Source organism: Mya arenaria, chromosome 9, assembly GCF_026914265.1.
Source record: "Mya arenaria isolate MELC-2E11 chromosome 9, ASM2691426v1".
NCBI lineage: Eukaryota > Metazoa > Mollusca > Bivalvia > Myida > Myidae > Mya > Mya arenaria.
Window position 1 is genome coordinate 64,626,754 of NC_069130.1, and position 13,300 is coordinate 64,640,053.

The 13,300-nt window shown below is 33.7% G+C and overlaps 1 protein-coding gene across 1 annotated transcript in view; it reads left to right on the forward strand.

Annotated features, from left to right (window-relative positions):
* Positions 1-12,675, forward strand: part of LOC128246279 (uncharacterized) — a 94,684-nt gene extending 82,009 nt beyond the window's left edge. The window contains exons 15-18 of the mRNA XM_052964472.1: positions 213-283; positions 765-931; positions 1,571-1,742; positions 3,179-12,675. Coding sequence (XP_052820432.1) covers positions 213-283; positions 765-931; positions 1,571-1,742; positions 3,179-3,860 — 1,092 coding nt within the window. The 3' untranslated portion in view covers positions 3,861-12,675. The remainder of the gene's footprint in view (positions 1-212; positions 284-764; positions 932-1,570; positions 1,743-3,178) is intronic.
* The last annotated feature ends 625 nt before the right edge of the window (positions 12,676-13,300 follow it).

A 13,300-nucleotide genomic window follows, 5' to 3' on the forward strand; every position in this document is an offset into this window, starting at 1 on the left:
AGTCCATTATACTTGGTGGATTGTTCTGTCCATTATACTTGCTGGATTGTTCTGTCCATTATACTTGCTGGATTGTTCTGTCCATTATACTTGCTGGATTGTTCTGTCCATTATACTTGCTGGATTGTTCTGTCCATTATACTTGGTAGATTGTTTAGTCCAAACTTGATGGAGTGTTCTTATATCATATAACGAGTGCTTTTGTATTTCAGATATTCTCCATGAAGTCGGACATGTTAATTCACTGCCAGCAAGTCCACAAACAAGACATGAAGACATTCAGGTCAGTATCACAAACATTCTGTCAATAGTTTTGACACAACTTCAATAATATAAATGAACATTGCTGATCACTTCTTTGTTCACTTGGAAAAAATAGTCTGCCTTGAATTGCATTTGGGTAGTATCGTCAGTAACAGTGCAATAACAGAGTTAAAGAACATCTTTTGTGCAATAACTGATGAACAGAACTACTTTTGAATATAAACATTAAAAACATTAAGGTGTTTTCTTCATTTTCATTTTTTTGGTTGTTCGCTATACATTCCTATCTCAGTAGAATTATGTTCTCTATGTGTTGCTGGTTGGAGTTTATTGAAATAAATAAAAACAAATCGCTCTGAACATCCATGTACTTAATATAATAATATTTAAGTGTTGTCAACTTGAAATTCATGGGAGGGTCCATTAAAACATTTAGTCAACTAGCTATGGTCAACTATTGGTATATATTAGTCTCCTCACTACATATGATGATTTTCCAGTCCGTCAGCATTTCGCTGTCCCCAGTGTCAGAAGTGTTTTGCCAACTCGTCCTACTTGTCACAACACAACCGCATCCATGCCGGAATCAAGCCGTACAAATGTGAGATCTGCGAACGCAAGTTCACACAGTTGTCCCACCTACAACAGCATATACGTACACATACTGGTAAATATCATAATACAATATAAAAATTATTGTTTTATCTCGAGTGATAGATGTGCCAATAAACCATAGTTGGGAGTCCTTGGAGAGATTTCATAAAGAATCCTAGGAGCGATGATGTTGAAAATGTTTGCTACCGGTAGTTATGAAATTGTTCCTCGATTCTTGATGAAGCAGTGCCCATATTCATAGAAATAAATCACTACTCTGGGCTTATCTTCATATTGCTTCAGTAAAGACCATGGTGAGACTGTACGACCTTGGTTAATGACATATTGTACTTTTTTATTTGTCTTTATAAAATTCCTGCAAATGTCAGAATGAATTCTAATTTGATTTTTCAACCATTTCAAACTTTAATGACACTGGTATGCATAATGTCTTTTAAGAGTAAAGCTCTTTAAAAGTGGTAACCAACAACAAGACACATTGATTAATTAAATGAGTGAACTGATCATATGTATATCTGAGTTAATCAATGTTTGTTTTATAGAATTTTTACCTTTCTTGCCTAATACTAAATAACAATTGGCATTAAATTATATGTCAGCAGTAACAACATCTAAGTGATTTGATTGGATTAGGATGCTGTCGTTTGCTATCATTTGCTATACGAGAATTGCAATTGATGATACATTCCAGGAGAGAAGCCGTACAAATGTCAGCACTCCGGATGTGGCAAGGCGTTCTCCCAGCTCTCTAATCTCCAGTCACATTCCCGCAGCCACATGACAGATAGGCCCTACAGATGTAACTCTTGCTACAAATGTTACCCTGATGAAGCTGGTCTTAGAGAACATATACCGAAACATAGGTAAGGGGAATAACTCTTAGTATAAATAAACATTGGTAACTAAAGAAAGGGAAATAACCCTTCATTGTAGTAACTCGGGGAAAACCTGTCACATTCCCTAAGCCATATGACAGAAAAAGCTTGCAGGTGCCACTTCTGCTACAAAGCTAGTCTTCGAGAAAAATACCACGGTCTTAGAGAAAATAAACGAGGTCTAAGAAAACATTACCAAGGCTTAAGAAAACATAATCTAGTTCATAGAGAACATAAGAGAACATTACAGAGGTCTTGGAGAATATAACCAAGGTCTTAGAAAACATTACCGAGGTCTTAGAATACATTACCCAGGTCTTAGAGAACATAACAGAGGTCTTTGAAAACATTACCGAGGTCTTAAAGAGCATTACCGAGGTCTGAGAATACATTACCCAGGTCTTAGAAAACATTACCCAGGTCTTAGAATACATTACCAAGGACTTAGAATACATTACCAAGGTCTAAGAGAACATTACCCAGGTCTTAGAATACATTACCAAGGACTACGAATACATTACCAAGGTCTTAGAGAACATTACCCAGGTCTTAGAATACATTACCAAGGACTTAGAATACATTACCAAGGACTTAGAATACATTACCAAGGTCTTAGAGAACATTACCCAGGTCTAAGAAAACATTACCCAGGTCTTAGAGAACATTACCGAGGTCTTAGAAAAACATTACAGAGGTCTTGGAGAACATTACCCAGGTCTTAGAAAACATAACAGAGGTCTTAGAGAACATTACCCAGGTCTTAAAGAGCATTACCCAGGTCTTAGAAAACATGACCCAGGTAAGGGCAGGTCTTAGAGAACCTTACGGAGGTCTAAGAGAACATAACCCAGGTCTTTGAGAACATAACAGAGGTCTAAGAGAACATTACTGAGGTCTTAGAGAACCTTACAGAGGTCTTAGAGAACATTACCCAGGTCTTAGAAAACCTTACAGAGGTCTTAGAGAGCATTACAGAGGTCTTAGAAAACATTAAAAAGCTCTTACAGAACATTACAGAGGTCTTAGAAAACCTTACGGAGGTCTTAGAAAACCTTACAGAGGTCTTAGAAAGCATTACAGAGGTCTTAGAAAACATAACCAAGCTCTTACAGAACATTACAGAGGTCTTAGAAAACATTACCAAGCTTTTACAGTACTTAAAGTCTAATAAAACATACAAGTGTATTGTTGGTGTGTCAGCTTTGATTAACAGAATATAGAATTAATTAAATAGCATTATGTTAATATTACAAATAATATTAATTCAAATTACATTCAGGACATATTTTTTAAAAGATGTTTATATAAGTCTTTAACATATGGATGAAACTAATTGTCGTCTTCAATTATCTGATGACCAATTTGAACTTTGAACTTTGTAATATACTATATCTTTATTGATGTTTTTGTTGTTGTTTTCGAAGTGAGACGAAACACATCAAGACCCAGATCTGCAAGGTGTGTGGTAAGGCATATACCCAGGAGACATACTTGGCACGTCACATGTTGAAACACACCGGAGAGGGCGGGAAACTTCCGCTACATCAGACGCCGGTCAAGCAAGAGCCCTCGGACCATTCCAGCCTGGACGTTGCTGTTGATTTTACTCGCATTCTTGATCGCGTGGAGAGGGGAGTGACTGAGGGAAGCCTAGCAGCGATAAATAACAAGTCGCCGACATCGTCCGTATCGTCGGCTTTCATGCCGTTAGCTCAGTATGCTGCTAGCAACGCAAATTCTGGGCCGTATCACTATGGTTCTGGTCTTAATTCTGGTCTCTCTTCTGCACTGAATTCAAGCAACTTGAGCCCTTCCCTGCCACATATATCTTCAATGTCCAGTCCGAGGTACTTTCCATATGACCCGCTTGGGTTTAGGAAATCGGACCCCGTGGATCGACTTGTTAACGAAAGATTGGTCAATGATAGACTAGTAAATGAACGTCTAGTTAACGAAAGATTAGAGAGGAATATGAGTGTACCATCGAGATCAGAAAACATGCTAGCCAATAGTTTCCTAAGTTTACAACACATTAAGAATTATGCTTCACAGCAGATGCAGCCATCGTTTTCTCCCTGTCCGAGCAACAATGCCCGACTAACATGATTTCCAAGAGGTCAGTCTAGGAATAGGGCTATATAATGCCAAAACAGTATGGCAACGACTTGACTTTGTACATGATGAACTATATAATAACTGTTGTGGACTGCCAGCTCAGCTTGACTGCAATGTTATCAAATGATTTTAGCAGAGACAAATGTGGTCCTTGATATACCAGTGTACATATCATTGGGAAGATTGCCAGGCACTCGGCCACTCAATACTGCTGGTTGTGATTTTCAAGGCAGTTTTAAGGTGTTGAAAGAAACTGAATATATCTCTGTGGATTTATATTCATGTTCTAAGATGGCATTTTTCAATTCAAATGTGGACATTGTGCAACAGTTTTGACTGACATTGAACTAGGTTGACACTAGTTTAAAGGGACTTATAACATTGATTTTGTGTTGAATGTGAGCAAATAGCTTGTTTCAATGATAAAACAGGGAGTACTGAAAGCATTAGTCAACCTATTGAAAATTTAATTATTTTACTTCATCATTTGATGTTTGCTCATAAATGAAAGTAAAATGAATTTAAGTGTTAAGAAATTGATGCCAACATCTAATCTGTGAGCGAGTCCCTTTAAATGTGAAATTAGTTTTAATGGCTGCATTTAAATGATAAGTTGTTGCAGCTAGATAATTTACTAGTAAATGTTATATCACCCATGCATGGTTGTCATGTGTGAAACATGGTTGTCATGTGTGAATCATGGTTGTCATGTGTGAAACATGGTTGTCATGTGTGAAACATGGTTGCCATGTGTGAATCATGGTTGTCATGTGTGATACATGGTTGCCATGTGTTAATCATGGTTTTCATGTGTGAAACATGGTTGTCATGTGTGAAACATGGTTGCCATGTGTGAATCATGGTTGGCATGTGTGAATCATGGTTGGCATGTGTTAATCATGGTTGGCATGTGTGAAACATGGTTGTCATGTGTGAATCATGGTTGTCATGTGTGAAACAAATACAAAAGCAGCATTGTCTAAAGAAATGGCTCAAATGATTACAACTGAAATTTTGTTGTTGTGTAATTCACTTTGTATGTGTGTGTAATTTTATGTGTGGTGCTTTCTCTTTATAGCTCCCATTAAAAAATAGAACTGATGACCATTTTATCAAGAATTGGATTAGGAGCACTTTTATACATAGGTATTTAAACATTACAGTACGACATAAAAAATATTACACACCACTGAGGGTCATATGACATTGAACTGGCCAGTCAGCCCTCGATGGTGTATATGGACTGAGGCGTTAGCCAAGGTCCATTCACCTTCTGTGGCTGCCTGGCCGGTCCTTATATTGCCATATGGCTTGAAGTGTTATGTTTAATTTCTTATATTATACCAAATATTTTCATTCAATATTTTAAAAGCTTGTTTTATATGATTAGTGAATAAAGCAAATAATGCACAAAGATTTAAAACTTTTACTAATCTTTCAGTTTTTCGCTGATGTTAAAATGACAAAGCCGCACTCAACAGTTTTATGATGTCGTTTCATAGAGTATTTGAGGACAGGTCAAGACCAAAATTGAATGTATTGCTAATGGCATAAAAATGGATTTTTTTTAGAATACAGTGATATACAGATCAATTGACTTTATATAAACAAAGAAGGGACACATGTATATTAGGCATAATATTGCTGAATTATTCACCTAGGTGTGGAAGTGCTTCTAAGATTCTTGACAATAATGATGCCCAGATGTTGTTTTTATGACAGCCAGTTAATTTATGTTAAACTTTAAAAGTTAAGAAATATCAAATTCAATTGAAGATGTTTTTTTTTTTCAAAACTGGCCACATTTCTTACAGCAAGAAAGTATCAATATTCATTTGATTTAAAAGAGTTTTGATTTTTTCAAAACTGGCCACATTTCTTACAGCAAGAAAGTATCAATATTCATTTGATTTAAAAGAGTTTTGATTTTTTCAAAACTGGCCACATTTCTTACAGCAAGAAAGTATCAATATTCATTTGATTTAAAAATGGCCATATTTCTTATCGAAAAAAAGAATCAATTTTAACTGTATTTTAGACAGGGGAGCTGGCCCAGGGGTTGTGCATGCAGTTATCTGCATGTGCATTGTTCAGCCATTGATCCATTATGTTTCTGTATTACTGTAGTTTGTATCTTGTGGTTTATTGACTGTTATCTAACAGTATTACATATTTTATGTGACATAACTTAGGGCTCACCAAAAAGCATTACAATTGATGGTCTTTGTTGTGTATTAAGTGATTCAAATTTCATGTATTGATGTTCTTTATCACAACGATGAAACATAAATTTCATGTATTCAATGAATCACATTGGTGAAATAGATCTTTTGCATGTGCTATTAAACTATTGCTGTGTCATTTAGCGTACTGCTAAGAACTTTCCATAAATATTGACTGAATTCAAATTTTGATACAATTTGGGGTTGCCAAAATGCCTACTAATTTATGTTTAGGATTTTTGGAATAGGAATATTCTTATAGTTTACATGACATCTGTTATGAATAACAAAATTATTATTATACAACAACAAAAGCATTATTATGCAAAATACACTGTCAATATGATAGAAAACAGTTTACTACATAAGACAGGTGAGGAAAAAATGTTTGTGCTGGACACTTTTTTTTGTACAAATATTAAGGAGACCGACCCACAGATAAGCTAGTTCTCTGATTATGAGCTCTGTTACCCTGAAATGTTTTTGCCTGGTGACCCCATATATATATAGGTATCATTTAAAAGGCATTTGGTTGTTGCTTATTAATATGATAAAAAAGACCGAAAGTACTTCATATATTAAGCAGGCGCGTAGCTGCCTATACGCAAGTAAGCGGCTGAAGCCACATAATTCTGACAAAAATAAATCAGCCAAAATTGCAGTATGCATACTCGACTACATCATCAGATCCTAAAACAGTCAATTTTCCAGTACTAAATAAAGCACTTCAGAATACCCAGAATGCACCAGATCGCACCATGGTTTCAAAATCTTCAGAGGGGGCATGCCCCCAGACACCCTTAGCACAATTATGAATCCACATGAATAGAGGGCTAGCTACACCCCTGTTAAGACATTACAGTTTTAATATTTGCTCTTTATTTCATCCAAAATCAGAGGATGTATTTTGAAATCTTTACAGCCTGAAAATCTTTTTTTGTTATATCAGTTTCAGTAAATAATCCATTCTGCACACAACCCTTACGAATGATACAGAAATAATATGGTGTCACCAGGAATTCTGTAATTCATTTATTTGTGGGTCGTCTTCCTTGAACACCATTGTCAAAAGAGATATTTTTCACTTCCCATGTTATTCATGGTGGTGTTACTGACTTTCACATTGAGTGGCAGATATTTTATTTTTGTTCTGTCACTATGATTCCAAATATTCTAGTTCGTAACTGTGTGTAAATTTGTCCAAAAAAAAAGAAGTTTCTTTTAATGTTCTGACTTAACGTCTTATTGAAAAGATAAGCCATTTGAATATTAGGAAAAAAATAACATTAAAAATAAAACCTCATGATATGCACAAGTATGGAGTCGATAAAACAGAAAACACAGCAACCCATTATAACCCAACTTCTGTATTGAAATGAACCCTGTATATAATTGATGTACATTATAAATGTCTTAAACATTCCCTTACCAAAACAAGGTGCAACCTGGAAAAAGCATTTTGATAATTATAAAACTCTGAAAAGCATTAAAAATTGCATTAAAATTGTAACTGTTGTAATAATTATAGTGGAGAGAATGTTCCGAAGTTTGTTAAAGTTAACAATGTCATTAACGACAGGGTTGTTAACTTTTAAACGTGAAATATTTTAAAGTGAGCTCGTATTCTTTAACAAAAACAAGTACAGCTTAAACAGTTGCTTCAAATCTTGTAGAAAATATTGCATATCACAAGAGTATTCATTAAACTATGAGAGCATTAAGATCTGAAAGTTAGCAATGATGACGTCAACAACGTTTTCAACTTCATCAAAGTTCTGAACAGTCAGCCCACTGAGTATCATGTGCATGTATTTTATTCCATGTCCCCGGTCAATGTTAAAGAAGGCTTCTACTGTAACTGTGACTAAAATGTTGGATTTGTTTAGCATCATTTATTCTCGTTTGTATATAAACACTTTTTTCATATTCATATTTAATTGATTTAGTCTGTACAATGTCGGCTTATCTCACATTTTCCTCTACAATACATTCGCTTCAAGAATGATGAAATGTATAGTTTGATATTTCTATTTTGATAAGTAAACATGTGGCTGGTAGTCCATAATAATTTCATGGCAATTACATAAACAAACAATGATGTTCCCTAATGTTGATTCTTTAAAGGTAGAGTGTTCAATCTTTGGCCATAAAAGTATTTGCCTGAAAACAATGATGTAGATACATGATGAATGTCATAGGAAGGGTCTGTAGAACTACCATGGTTTTATATGCCCTCTGACCAGCTGAAATTAAGATCTAAAGTTGCCTTTGTATTTCAAACAAAGTTACTTCCTACAAATTTCTTCACATCTTGATTCAAAGCAAAAGCCGGACTGTTACAAGCATTTGAGTTACTGTACATTAAAGGTCAGTGTTGACATTCACATTTTTTCTGGCATATTATTTGTATTTCATGCTTTATATATATATAGATATGTGAACACAGTGTATTTTGTACTTTTCAGCCATAAAATGGCGTCATTTTCTCATTTCTCACAGCTGTGTGCTCTGTAAATAACATGTACTTAGAATATTGTTTTGTATCACTGGATTTAAAAGGCCCAAATGTGAGGGAAAATACCTATTATTTTCCAATCAAAATAAATTGAATTTCTTCCTACATGGATGTATATCATGTCAAAGAAAATTCGACAAAACTCAGATTTGGGCTTGAAATCTAGTAATGTGAGTCACAATTAATGTATGTTGTACATTTCATGCATCCTGTTGTTCTTTTTGTGTTGATTGTATTAAAATATTTATTATTATAACTAATATAGTATAATTATATTATTGCTTATGATTGCTGCTCAAGCTCCATATATGATAACACTTCCCACTGTTACTCAACAGTGGCTAAACTATGAATGTCATTTATTTTGTTGATTTTTCATTTGATTATTATATGATTATTATGGAATTGTTATAATTGTTGTTTATGGAAAGTCTGTCAGTCTTAGAAGTTAATGGTTGTATATATATTATGGTGTAGTTTACTTGTTGTGTATTTCTATTGTACCCCAAAGAGGGTCGAAAAAAATATGTTGTGACTCTAAATTAGACATTACATGTACTTATACGCGTTGAAGTAAGACTGTACGTGAATTATAGTGCTAAATGTTATGATCAGAAGTGCTGTGTTGTACAATTGCACATTTCAAAACAAATTTTTAGTTTGTGGGATGGGGAGTGGGTAACTTTTTAATTGGCGAGGTCAATGAATTAAAAAGGTAATCTTCACTAAACATGAACTGGCTCAACTTTTTACACTTTACATTTTTATGACAATTTATAATGTTAGTTTGCAATTTAAAATGGCCATTAACATTTGCTGATTTTGAGATAGATAAAAAAAATGCTCAAAACAGCTCTGTTTTTTCCCAAATGGTAGAACATTTGATAGAGGCACATGTTAAGAAGGTTCAAGTACATGTACATGTATTGTTGTTATTTGTTTTATTCTCTAGTTCGTGTCTGCCTGCCTGCCAGTTCTTGATGCAATGAACATGAAATACAGCTTTGTAAAAATGTTTGAACAAATCTTACGGCTAATTATTGAAAAAAAAGTGACTTAACAAAAAACACACAAAAACTAACATAATAAAGAGCTAGGAACTTAATAAGTTTTTTTAATAATATAAGGAGGCATAGATTTATGACAGCATTAGATATTTATTTCAATTTTGTGCTTTGTGCTGCATCCAAAAAGTGCTATAATTGTTCAGTATGTGAGCCTCCTATGTGGAAAAACACTCAATAGTTGTGACTATATACCATCAGCATTACGTTCATTATGACATGCTAGGAATTGTTACATATCATCCCATCACCAGAAAGAAACTCTTCTTTAAATTTTGCTAAGCACAAGAGAAGATTAAGATTGTCCACACCTTGGTAATGAATTAAAAAGAAGGTTAAAACAACGTCCTTGCAGGTCCTCTAGCTGTTCATTACATTTTACATAAAATACCCCTGGGTTGACATATAACATGTACATACAATGTCCATGGGGTGAAATGTGTTGTAAATGGAATAATAGAAAGATTGCTAAACACTTCATAACAGTTAGTGTTGGTTTTCTGAACAATTAAGTTGACAGGCCTGGCGCAGTCCGGTGCTGACTCGTTTAAAAGACCATAAATAATTGCTTATTTTTTAGTACTCAGTGCAAATTGCCAATTAAATGCCTCTATTTAAACCATTGTGCACACATGCGTTTTTTCTAAATGGAAATTTGGAAGTTCTAATCTGCTTCGTGGATTTTGGAATGTCAGAATTCTTATAATGATTAATCGTGAAACTGTCTGGTGATCCCACGGGGAGGAGGGGCGGGCCTGAACACTACTATACCTGTTTGTGGTGATACCACAGGGAGGAGGGAGGGGCCTGAACACTACTATACCTGTTTGTGGTGATCCAACGGGGAGAAGCGATGGGCCTGAACACTACTTTACCTGTTTTGTGCACTTCTTTTTGTGTGTTCGGTCATTAAGGTGCAATGCATGAGGAAAATGTTCAAGTTTTCTCTACATATTCATCTTGAAAACATTTCTATTTATTTAAGTCACACCAATATGCGTGTATCTCCCCATACCATGTGACTCTGTATAATCTGTTGAAGGAACGAACCTGAACACAGAAGATATTCTACATCACTTATTGGGCCATTTTATCAACAAGCATACAAAAAAGATCAGCAAAATCAGTTGAATAATAAAATAATAACAAGCAAGTGTCAGATATCAAATTAAAATTTTAACTTGAGTTATTTTTATTTTTGTGTTATTGACTACTTTTCTTGTCCCTGTGGTTTTAATGGCAATTATTGTAGATTCAAATAAACATAGTCCAAAATTTCCTGTCTTAATTTTCAAAATTGATTTCAATATGACTAGGAACAAACATTTTGATATATCAAATATACAATATGTTTGATGACAGGATTGGCCCTATATGGTAAATCATGTCCTGTTTTACAACCTCTTCAGTAACATATTGATTCAGACATGGATTATTATTACAGAAATGTTTGAAAAGGAGTAATTGTTTGGGTTAAATATTAATTCATGTTTCTTCAAGCAACTTTGTATTTTTATTATATTGTTTATGATGGACATCAGTCAAAATGTACTTATGTGCTTTCAAAATATTTATAAGTATTTAATGACTGTTGTCTGCAGGCAACTCTAAACATACTGCAGCCATTTTCGATAATCTTGTCAAAAGTGCTTGTTGAACAAACATCTTAATTTATTTACTGTTGGTTTATGAGTGCACAAAAATGCCCTATTAATCATTTATTATTGAAAACAGATATAACCATGGTTTTCAAATATTTACAAAGTACAATGTATGGAGAACATGAAGATAATGATTTATGCTTGTTACACATGATAAGTGACATACATAGTGAACATTATTCATTAAGATGCATATAACAGACAATGTTTGGACACTACACTTTTTCCCACAAGTTGTACATTTAAGTATATTGCTTTTTTTTAACATTCATATCAAATGATTTAGTATTCGCAGTGATTCCAACAAGAATATCAAAAATAAAAAAAGTTATAAAGATCTAAGCATATTCTACGTCAGTTTTAGATCATCTGTTTTTCAAAGAAAAGAAAATGAAGACAATATTGTGGCAACCTGGGTGTGACAGTGTTGGTGTTGGTATTGAAATTGTTCAACCCAGGTCATGCCCAGCACATCAGCATTCTCTTAGAAGCAAGGCCCTTAATGCTGGCTTCAATTATTGTCCAGTTACGTCCCTTGATTGACTAAAAGAAAATCAGAAAGGAGTGTTGGCTGTTTGCAGCATTATTATAGATTATTTTAACTCCTCTGACTCCTGGCCCCAATTTCTTGAAACATCTAAGTCCCTAACAGAGTAAAGCAGAGCTCACTAGTTTTGTTTAAGTATATTTTGTGTAATACTTACATTCTTAACGAAAGAGTTTTGGAAATTATTTTTATGATATAAACTATATTTAATATTTAATTAAGTAAAGTCAAGTTAAAGTAAGAAATCTGGCTAAATGAAGTAAGTTACTTCGAGAATTGGGACCAGGGTATTTTGTTTACATCAAACACTCATGAGGTACATCTTCCATGTATGATGGTTAACTGCTTACATGGTACATGTATGATGGTTAACTGGTTACATTACATGCTTGGCATAGATTATTTTTGAAACCTTTACAAGAGCAGAATAGGGCAACTGCAGTACATGATAATAGTAAACTATTTATTTATTTTTTCAATATTTTTTGTATTACATATTGTGACAAAAATTTGTTGTAAAACAACAAGAAAGTTAAAATATTCACATTTCCTTCACCGCTTACAATGTCTATTTAGCTGAGAAAAAAATTACAGAAACACAAAATGTTTATCTTGAATTTCTTTCATATTCATGGTAATTTTGGTGTGAAAATGTGTGCTTACGGTTCCCATGGTTACAATGTTGTCTGGTATGTGGAAAAGTGACTTATGTATATGTATCACTATAGTTCTTGCTAAGTAAATTGATTGCTTTGTTATATGTAAAACAAAATAAATATTTCAACCAAGTTGAAAAATGTGTTGTGATTTTTGGTTTATTTCTACCAGTTTGATAAAGATGGGGCATATTTAATTATAAAAAGAAATGTGCAATCATTAAATCATTCTATGGTCAAGTCATCTGATATAGAACTGCACATTCAATGTCATCCTATGGTCAAGTTATTATTATTATTATTATTATTATTATTATTATTTACCAAACTTATATAGTGCCCTTTTCATATACATGTTCAAAGGCGCTTTAAACGATATAATCTGATAGTTAACTTCAAGCAATATCATTAAAATACTAGACAGCTTTTGAACAATAAATGTACAACATACTAATAAATATGAAACACAATAAAATGAAATGTGGTATTTAACTGTTATCTTGAATAGAACTGTGCAAACAATGACATATGATGGTCAAGTTATCTTGAATAGTACTGTGCAAACAATGACATACGATGGTCAAGTTATCTTGAATAGAACTTCGAAATTAATGTCATATGAAGGTCAAGTCATCTTGTATAGAATTGCAAAAAACAATGACATATGATGGTCAAAAAATCTTGTATAGAACTGCGCAAACAATGACATATGATGGTCAAGTTATCTTGAATAGTATCTTGAATAGAACTGTGCAAACAATGACAT